Here is a 9,997-nt window from a genome sequence, read left to right on the forward strand (position 1 = left end):
ACAGGGTTTGCATTTGTCACTGAGACTTAAACACACACTTATTTTGATTTCTTTTTGTAAAATTAGAAGCATTTGATGTAATGACTCTACCTAGACACAGCTGGTAAAGTGAGAATAATGCTCAAGTTTGCACAGTTTAAACACAATGTAGACAATAATTAGAAATGCTATCTTTAGATGTTTAGAATAAGCTTTTTCTCAGAATTGCAGTGAATTTTTTTCCGAGTGGGGCCTTTCAGCAAGTGTATATATACAGAAATACTAAAAACATAAGAAAATAGAGCAAATCAGTGAGTGCTTTGGTCAACTTGAAAGACTGCAGGAAATAAACCAACTGATTTTAGATCTGGCATTTTCGACTGAATGCATAAAATCTTTACATTCTCCATAATTTTCATGACTAGCACATGATCTAATAATTTTAAGTGACAGACTGTAACTGATAAGTTGCTACAATATGCTAGAAGAAACCCTCAGCCAATACTTGGGCTGCAGCAAGGGTAGAAAGAGAGAATGACCCAAATAATAAAGATAATTAATCATCTATATCAGGAAAATTACTAGATTTTTATTTCAGGTAACAAAAAGGATAAAGTTATAATACATGATGATCCTAGAATCCAATAAAGCAAGGTCTGCAAATGAATAGAAGTTACTTCTTTCTCTAAATTACCAAATAGCAGCTGGTTTGCTTTTTTTTTTTTTTTTTTTTTACGCCAATTGTTTTTAAATTTAATAGGCTATCACTGGCCTAAGTTAAGTTCTCAAAATATATTCCTGGGCTCACATAGATTCCAGAGAGTCAAGCTTGTCAGTATTATGCAAACATTCCCTATGTATCCCCAAATTTTCCAATTATTAAAGAGGTGATATAAATATCATTTTAAATTGCCTTCATGCTATATCAACTTGTTTTGTTTCTGTGAGCCATCATAATATCAAGAGATGGGTCTTTCTTAGTTTTTCTACTTCTCATTTTTAATTAGATTCACTACTGAGCTCTCTATTGCATCTCTCTGATCTTTGAATTTTCTCTGTTCAGAAAGACATGTGGAAAAAAGGGAATATATTAAAGTAGTGAGTTAAGGGGAATCCTTTAGCTTTTTGACACCCTAAAGTACCCTCGGTATTATTAAGGAGGAAGATTGTTCTACATTGAGGCTTCTAAAATGAAAGCGGAGGGCAGAGGGAGATGGTGCTCAAATAGAGAACTCTTGCCATGAGAAGTAGGGTACCAACCCACCCACCGGGCTGCAGGAAAATGATCAATCCAGGAGAAAGTCCCATTTTTTGGTGGAGCAGAAAACCAAGAGGGGCAAAGGCATGCTGTCATTTTAAAAAGACAGGGACGGGAACCCCAAGGAGCAAGGAACTGGTCTTTGAAATTCCTTGAGGAGGAGATTGAACATTTTATATCGCATAGTGAATTGGGGTGTAAATGCTTCTGTAGGAAGAACATATACAAAAATGCACCCCAACATGTGAATGACGGATAGCAGAATCTTTTTTTAGGACTTCACATTGTGATGGTGGTGTGAGTTTGGGAGGGAGGGCACAGAAGAGAAACAACGATGGGAAAACGAATTTAGCTTACTTAAGATGGCCACCTGGGAGGAGGTTCTAGACGGGACTGAGCTGGATGCCATCAGAAGCCTCCCAGCTAGAGAAGCTCAGGGAGTAGCTGTGCGGGAGAGGAGGAAAGGAGGAAGGGGAGAGGAAGGTGGGCAGAGGAGGCTTGGAAATGAAAGGAGTTAGAGATGAGAAATGCCTGGTTTACAGAAACCAATCCATTTTCACAGGCCTTAATTAAAAGAACAACAAACACTCATATGTAAAAATCCTCACCTAAAAGCTCTCAGGTACAGAGCGATCGCAAGAAATGCAATGTATGCAAACAAGCTTTCATTAAGAGACCTGTCAGCTCTGTTTCATTTATCCAGACTGTTCTGCATCCCGCTGGCAACCGAGCTGGAAAAATAATAGAAGGAGACATACTTGAAGAGGTAAAAAGAAAAAAAAAAAAAAAAGGTAGGAACGTTCCAGCTACAAAACAGGACAGATGATAAAGAAGCCAGGGAAGAAGTGAGATGAGATGGCATTTTTCTTAACTAACAAACCAACCAACAATAACTACCACCCTTTCTCCCAACCCCATACTCAGTAACATAATATTCTGGCTTTTTAAGGGGGAGCAAATCCAACAAAAACAGACATGTGGGGTGCAGAGACAATGCCGCTGGTGGCCTGCTCAAATCTATTCCCTCTTCTCCTATACCTCTCAAGACCTGATTTTATTTGGTGTTTACTCTTTTAGAGTCTGCCTTTCCAGGCACCGGCCCCTTCCCAATGCAGAGGGTGATCTCGATGACCCTAAACCCATCACAGAATTTCACCTTCCTTGCCATTGTTTAGACATAGGCATGTGACAATTCTTACCAATGAAATGTGACAAGAACTGGGTTTTTTGTTCTTAAACACACACACAAAGACACACATACATTCACACACACACACATGGGGAGAAAACTTCTGCCTTCGAAGACAAAAGTCACAGCAGGTGATGCCTGGAGCTATTGCAGCCATCTCGTTAGCTTGAGGAAGTAGCTGACACAAAGGGGGACAGAGCAGAAAGATGGAAACCCAGACCCTCGATGACTTTCTTGAATGAACCAGCCCCAGAATGCCCTACTTCTGAAGTTCTTATTATGCAGTATGATTCATTTCTCTATTGTGTAAGTTTCTTCAAGTATGAATTATAGCTGAGAATACCTGACTCATGCAGGTTTATCTGATGGAGTAGGGGAGAGAATGCTGCACACTCTCTCAATAATTCTTAAAAAGACAAAGACAACAGTAAGTCATTGATGAAGCTCTCTTTAATGTCTGTGGCCCAGAAGAACCACATTGGGTTGAGATAGCAGAGGTGTGACAGTGTTACATGTGCATCGTCAAGTTACACATGTGACAGATAAACTCATTGGTTCCAATGCCATCTAAAACCTTCTAAATCTTTCCCAGGCCAACTGCACACACAGTTTAGGTGATCGCTCCCTATGACCTCTCTGCCCCTCAGCCCAGACTCTCTGGTGCTCACAATAGTTTTCCTGCCCATGATGGAATGCGTTGGGAGTTTATGATAAGCCGGGTTTCCAGGTGATGAATGAACCCTAAAGACATGCACCTGGCCGACTGGGTGTCAAAACCAGAGCTTCTGAGGGGAGGGATTTTTCTTTTTATTACTATGGTAGCTGTGTTCTCCTTTGGTGGCTCTGGTGTTCTATGCAGTAGTGCTGAACATTTGCAGACAGTTAAGGCCTAGTGCAGCAGGAAAATTATTTCTGTAGCTGGTGGGCTATGCACGCTCTGCAGCTGCAAAAAAACAGGCTTCCCTGGAGGGCAAGTTAAGAGGATGGGCCTGGGGGCTGGGGAGAAGCTGGAGCACAGAGGGAGGAACGGGGGCATTGGGGCCTGGCAGGCGGGGGCGAATGGTATGTCCAGCTCACCAGGACTCGGGTGTGCTCCTCTGCCCCCAGTGGAGTTGAGCTCTGGTGAGTGGAGAGAAAGCAGCTGGAGGTCCCTCCCGCCCCAACGTGCATGTGGCAAAGGACTGAATCTTCTTGTCTGCACTGCCCCCTCCTTCAGAGGGAGACCGCACAGAGTCTGACGGCATCGGCACGCCCGCTCTGCTAGCGGAGTGTTGCCGGGAGATGAAACGGGGCGGGGAAGGGCCAGGGAGAACTGGCCACCCGTGTGCGGTTCACACCTGGGATCACAGGCCTGGTGTAAACATCTGATGTTTGAGATGAATTTTCCACCTTTCTCGCCTTGGGAGCCTCTCCTTTTCCTGCAGGAGGGCCTCTCGAAGGAGTGATTCTGGTTCTCGGGGGCGTTTTAAGCTTTGGGATCTGGTACCAGGTGTTCCTGGGGACGTGAACTGAGTTCGGCTCAAAGAAAGTTCTATCGTTTGATGAGCCTTCAATGTTCTGCAGTGCCAGATGCTGCTGAGAAAAGCTAATTTTATCCCCAAAGAGAGAACCAGGCAGGGTCCACCACTCCCTCCTTTCCCACCCTTGGAGCTAGTACATGGTTCTACGGTTGCCCTTCACAGGAATAAAGTTATTCGTTTTCCTCTGTCTTCCATTACAGGGCCATGAGGTCTGTGTCTGGTTTTCAGATCCCTGTACCAGGCTGCGCAGTGGAGACAGCCTCACCGTTCTGTTGGAGGAATGAAAGGTTTGAAGTTTCAGGTGGTACGAGGAGGAACTGGATTGGCCTTAAGCAGCTGTATCTTGCCCGAACCCCACATCGCCATAAAAACCCATATGCAGCACAGGCTGAATGAGAGAAATAGCGTTTCCAGGTTCTGACCCTCATTTCATCTCAGAAACAAAAAATCAAAATATCCCTGGAGTCCCCTTCCTCCTTTCTTATCTCCCCATCAATCCGGGTCGATTAATCCTCCAGAATTACAGGCTGGAAAGCTCAGCTCTAGCAGTCAGCAAACAGGTCTCCACAGGGGCTGTGGATTTCAAACCGGAAGCCCAACCTTCTGAGCCCGTTAAGCCCCTTCCTACCCACCAGTCGGTGCCACGACAGACAGAGCTACAGGCAGGGCGCCAAGAACACCCATGACGGGAGGTCCTACTGGGCCCTGACATGATGAAGTGGAGCGGCGGGCCCTCCGGACCCATTATGCTCAATTATACCTTTCTCTCCAGCCGCCTCACCATCACAAAGACGAAGACCTGCTTAAAAATCCCATCCGTTTCAAGCTCTTCCCATAATTTTGATCGACAACATTAAACGCTAATAGAAAAACATCTTATCTCTAATAAAACAAATGCTGACAGAAAGACGGATGCTGAAAACCAGCCATATGGCGGACGCGATTCCGTGCCTGGCCATGTTCACAGCAGTGCATCTTCGGCAGAAAGAAATGACACTGAGAAGCCTGAGGACCGGCATTTAATAAATCAAACCGTGCTGGCATCGTCAGAATATTCACAGTATGCAAAACGATCCGTGCCTGTTCTCACTTGCAGACTTGGAGGTGTTTTAGGAGAATGTGACTTCAGCGAGCTGTTCTGAGGCTTAATTCTTTACTGTCCCCAGTGCCTTCCATGTGTCATCACGCCAGGTCCCTCCCTCCTTCATGTTTTCATGGCGCTCTGTGGGTCTCCACTCTCTGGGCTCTCCCTGCCATCTTCCAGGGTGGATGCTTCAGCCTCTGGCTGGCTGGACTCAAAGGAGTCCTGGCAAGATTTGGGGAGCTCCCCCTTGGAAGCCAGGCTCGAAGGGGACGGCCCCATCTCGTGCCCCTGACCCTCCACGGGACTCTCTCTCCTGACCCCTTCTGGGTCTGCAGCTGCCTGTTCCTCTGTCAGTTTCGTTATTTCCCTTCCAAGCCTGTTTACTTCTTCCTGGGAAGGTAACTGGGGTAACGAAGGATGAAAGTGCTTGCGCTGGCTCCCGTGGCCCTGATTTGCTGGGGAGTTGACAGCGGGCCTCCCGGCATCCTCCAGCGCTGTCAACACCTCAGCAGCGGCACAGCTTTCATCTCGTGCTTGCTTCTGAGCCTCCCCTGGAACAGACGGAGGACAGCATCAAACCTCTGCCTGGAAGTCAGCGCTCACATCCCCTCTCCTCCCGGCCTCCCGCCCGCTGTCACAGGGCCTCCGAGATAGAAAATGCTTTTAGGCTCCTGTCCCCCTTGCTGAAGGGAAACATGGGACTTGAGTTCACAAAAGAAAGCCGCAGGCACTTGGGTGATCACTATGTCATTAAGGGAGGGAAAGCGAGCACCTGGGCCACGTTCATGATGCATCGTTTCGAGGCCCCTCATTATCTCCTGCTTCACTCTCTAGCGGTGGCTCCTTGTGCCCATTAAATATTTACATCGAGGACAAAGGTTTTGTACATTCTGTAGCTCAGCGAAGACCTGGGGCTCTTTAGAAATAAAAAGTGGATGCCTTCGGAGTGGAAAACAAAAGCAGCGCTCAGGGAGGAACGAGTGTCCGCCAAACCCCATTCTCCATCAGCAGCTCATTTTTTGGTGCAGACACTGATGTTTCCTCGATTTCAAATAAAACGACATGCGAAAGCAGTTTCAAGCTCCCTCTGACCCCAATTAAATTGTTGTCCCTAAACCCCTTCTCTATAGGAGACATTCTCAAGCTACAGCTGAAGGTGGCGGGAGAGAACTCGGCCCCCCGAGAGCAGTGTCTAGGCCCCATTTTCCTACTCGCTGGCTTTGTGATCAGGGGACCTGTCTGGCCTCCTTTTCTCAGATACGAAATGAGGAGGAAGACTCTCTGATGTCTCTCCGGGACCTAGCAAGCAACGGTGGCTCCGCATGACTGGGAAGCAGTGGGTGAGTGAACTTTTCACACCTGGGCATGTGCATCCAACACGAGGCTCTGAGGTTCCTAAAAGTCAAGGTTTTCTTAGCCCTCATGCCACACAGTGATGCAATGTATGCAAGAGGCTCACTGGGCTGAGGTCAGCCTAGGCAGAAGCCTCCAGGGTTGAGGGCCCCGGGGAACACTTCCGGGGTTCCCCACAATGGAACCAGAGTAGAACCCCACTGCTGTCAGGCTCGCATCAGATACGTGCAGGTATGCCTTCGGACTGAGAGCCGGAACCTGGGGGCGCTGAGGGCGAACTGTAGGAGGGTTAGAAAGGAAGCTGACCCATTCTCACCACGCACTTCCCTGTGTAAAAGTTTTGCTGGAGCCTGGCCACTTTGAGGAGACATTTCAGTTCTTTTCACTTAGGTCCGTCATGAGGTCCTACCTGATCTGTTCCTACTTGGCCCTGCAGCCTCATTTCCCATGGTTCCCCCCCTACACGTGTCCTTCTGTCCATTCCATGTGGCCTTTCAGTCTGTCTGCACCATCTGGTTTCTCTAAATCTCTCTGAAATGACTCTTACCACACATCAGGTGATTTTCTGTGCTAGGCTAACGCTCAGCATTTTACATGTTTACCTCATTCTAGAATGTACTCGGGGCCTCACCGGACTTGTTCACTGAGCTTGGAAACTTCTAAGCATTCAAGCACGTGAGCAAGAAATAGTTCCTCATTTTCCTCTTTTTTTTTTTCTGATGGAAGTATAACATACATAGAAGTGCACGAATCCTAAGTCTAGAGCTCAACAAATTTTCACAAAGTAAACACGCTATTCAATGAGCAGCCAAGACAAGAAACAAAGTATTACCAATCCCTTACAAACATATCCTGGTCCAGGCCACCAGTCCAGTCCCCTTTCCTAGTCACTTATCTTCTGCCAAGGGTGACGAATATCCTACTTCAGACACCAAGGATGAGTTTTGCCTGGTCTTCGAACTTCATATACTAAAACCATACTGTATGTGCTGGTTTGTATCTGTATTGGTTTGTGTTTATGAGACTGAACCATGTTATTATGGCTCGAATCAGTTCATTTGAATGTACCACAATTTTCAAAAGGTATATAAGTCTTGAACACAAACAGCAATTCACAAGGAAATACAAATGGACGGCAAACACATGAAATGATTCAGAACATCGCTCAAAATTTAAAAATCTAAATTGTAACAAGATGTAATTTTTCATTTACCAGATTGGCAAAATTTTAAAAGTTTGATAAAACTCAGTGTTGCTGAGGGTATGGGGAGATGGGTACAATCACGTATGACTAAAGAGAATAAAAATCAGGAAAATTCTTTGAAAGGGCATTTGGGCAGTATCTATTGCAATCCTAAATGCATTTGCCCTTTGACCCAGTAATTCCATTATTAGGAATCTACCTATGGATATCGACTCAAATCTTTCAAGACATATGGACCTAGGTGCTCACTACAACATTGCTTTTAATAGCAGAAACCTAGAAAGGATCTCATCATCCACAGGGGATTCTTATCTACTTGCAGAGCTATAAAATTTTTTCTGGTGGTATACACTAAAAATTTAGGATGCCCCTGGGGAACAAACTGAGGGTCAGGGCAGGCGCGAGGGTGGAGAAAGGCTTTAAATTCTCTCTCCCCCTCTCCCCCTCCTTCCCTTCCTTCTTTCCCGCTCTCCCCGCTTCTCTCTTTTTTTCTCAATGTCTCACGCTTGCCCTTTCTCTCTCTCTCTGCCTCTCGGCCACAGAGTGAAGATATAGCAAGAAGGTGGTCATCTACAAGCCAGAAAGAGGACCCTCACCAGACACTGAATGTGTTAGCACCTTCACCTCGGACGTCCCAGTTTCCAGAACGGTGAGAAATAAACATTTGTTGTTGAAGCCACCTAATTTATGGCATTTTGTTATAGCAGCCTGAGCTGGGATACTCAAAACTGTTTCTTGCATCTGCCCACTCTTCTCCTTTCTCAGTGCAGACTCTCCCTATTTGTGGCCTGGTTCTCTAAAGCCTCTCTGTATAAATCGCTTGGGCATATTTTCCCAAGATTCAGCAGGATGTGACTTATCATGGCCTCAGCCAATGAACAGGTAAGCGTTCCGAAAACAAGTACAATGACTCCTGGTAGTTCATGAACCCAGGCCCTGGCAGGTGATAGGTATGTTGTGACTGTTTATAAGAATTATATGAATTTTTGAGGATTATTGATATAACTTAGAAAGACTGTGTATTTAAAAATGCATAAATCCAAGTAGAGACAACCTAAAAAAAACCTATATAATCTAAAACGTTTGAATTAAAATGCAGCTTAGAATTTCTGCAACATGTAACTATTGTTATGTATGTGATCTACTTTAATTTTAATACAATGCATGAAGGTATTTCTTAAGAATAGGATGTTTTGAGCATCTATTTATTTAAATAACTAGAAGTGTTTTTGAGCATTTAGTTTCTTAAAATAGTGTTTAAGTAACTAGTGTTTTAGTTCTTAGTGTTTTAAGAAACTTAAAAATAGCTGAACCCTGGTAAAAACTCTGAGAAACTCCAGAAGAAATGAAGTATTAGTGAGATCGCATGGATCGTAAGACAGAAATGAAACTAAGATGAAGAAGGGTGGGCAGAGCGAGCAAGAGACATGATGTCGGCAGAAGTGGTGGCCATGGCAGTCGACAGGCTGGAATCGCTGTGGAAGATGACACTGCGTCTCAGCTCAGCCGGGCAGGTGCGACTGCTGTCCCCACCCCCACACCTCGCTATCCCTCCTGCTACACATTTGCTTCTTCTTACCTTCAGAAGAAGCCATTCTCTTTCTCTTCAGCCTATGTGACATCCACAGACAAAATCCCAGGGACAGAAGTTTGACCTACTCTGCATTTTGCTTTCTAAAGCCTGTAAGTAGGTGTGGACAACTATGTTTTACTCTCTGAACTCACTGTCCTCAGTATTGCACCTGGAAATGAGACCATCACTTGTACCTATAGTGAAATTCGTAATGTATAAATGAATGAATAAAGCAAGCCTTGATTTAAAAAGGAGCTATTCAGATCTGCTCAACCAGGATAATGTAGATCCTAACAGGTCTTTGTTTCTAGTCTCCTGCTCTCATCCAGCCTGTTGGCAGAAGGACCTTCCCTAAAGCTTTGCTACTCAAAGTGGGGTCCATGAGCCAGGGGCGGTGGCATCACCTGGGAGATTGTTAGACATGCAGGATATTGGGTCCTGCTCCAGAACGAGTGGTCCAGAATGTGCATTTTAACAAGACCCCAGGTGATTCGGTGCACATGACAGTTTAGGAAACACTGTGAAACACGAATCTGACCATTCCTTTCCTATGCTATGAAACCTTCGAAGGCTGCCCCTGCCTCCGAAACAGAGCCCAGGCTCTTAGCCTGACACTTAATGACTTCGATGACCCAATAGCCATTGATCTTTCTACCTGACACCCCAACTTTCCTCCTGGCATCCCCCTACACTCCAGCCACACGGAAGCTTCATGGCATCCCTGACCTGCCCTCTGCACCTTTGCTTAGGTGGCTAATTCCTCCATGATCATCATTCCTTTATGTATCCAGATGATTAACTTCAAGAGTCAGCTCTACCTCCACCTTCTCCTTGAAG

At 45.5% G+C, this 9,997-nt stretch overlaps 1 protein-coding gene across 3 annotated transcripts in view; it reads right to left on the reverse strand.

Moving 5' to 3' along the window:
- Nucleotides 1-2,860: 2,860 nt before the first annotated feature.
- CCDC149 (coiled-coil domain containing 149) overlaps nucleotides 2,861-9,997 on the reverse strand; it is a 107,389-nt gene continuing 100,252 nt past the window's right edge. For all 3 annotated transcript variants that reach the window (XM_023534148.1, XM_011365280.2, XM_011365273.2), the window contains exon 12: nucleotides 2,861-5,581. In XM_023534148.1, the coding sequence (XP_023389916.1) occupies nucleotides 5,151-5,581 (431 nt within the window). In that variant the 3' untranslated portion in view covers nucleotides 2,861-5,150. The remainder of the gene's footprint in view (nucleotides 5,582-9,997) is intronic.

This window comes from Pteropus vampyrus, unplaced genomic scaffold, assembly GCF_000151845.1.
Source record: "Pteropus vampyrus isolate Shadow unplaced genomic scaffold, Pvam_2.0 Scaffold5, whole genome shotgun sequence".
NCBI lineage: Eukaryota > Metazoa > Chordata > Mammalia > Chiroptera > Pteropodidae > Pteropus > Pteropus vampyrus.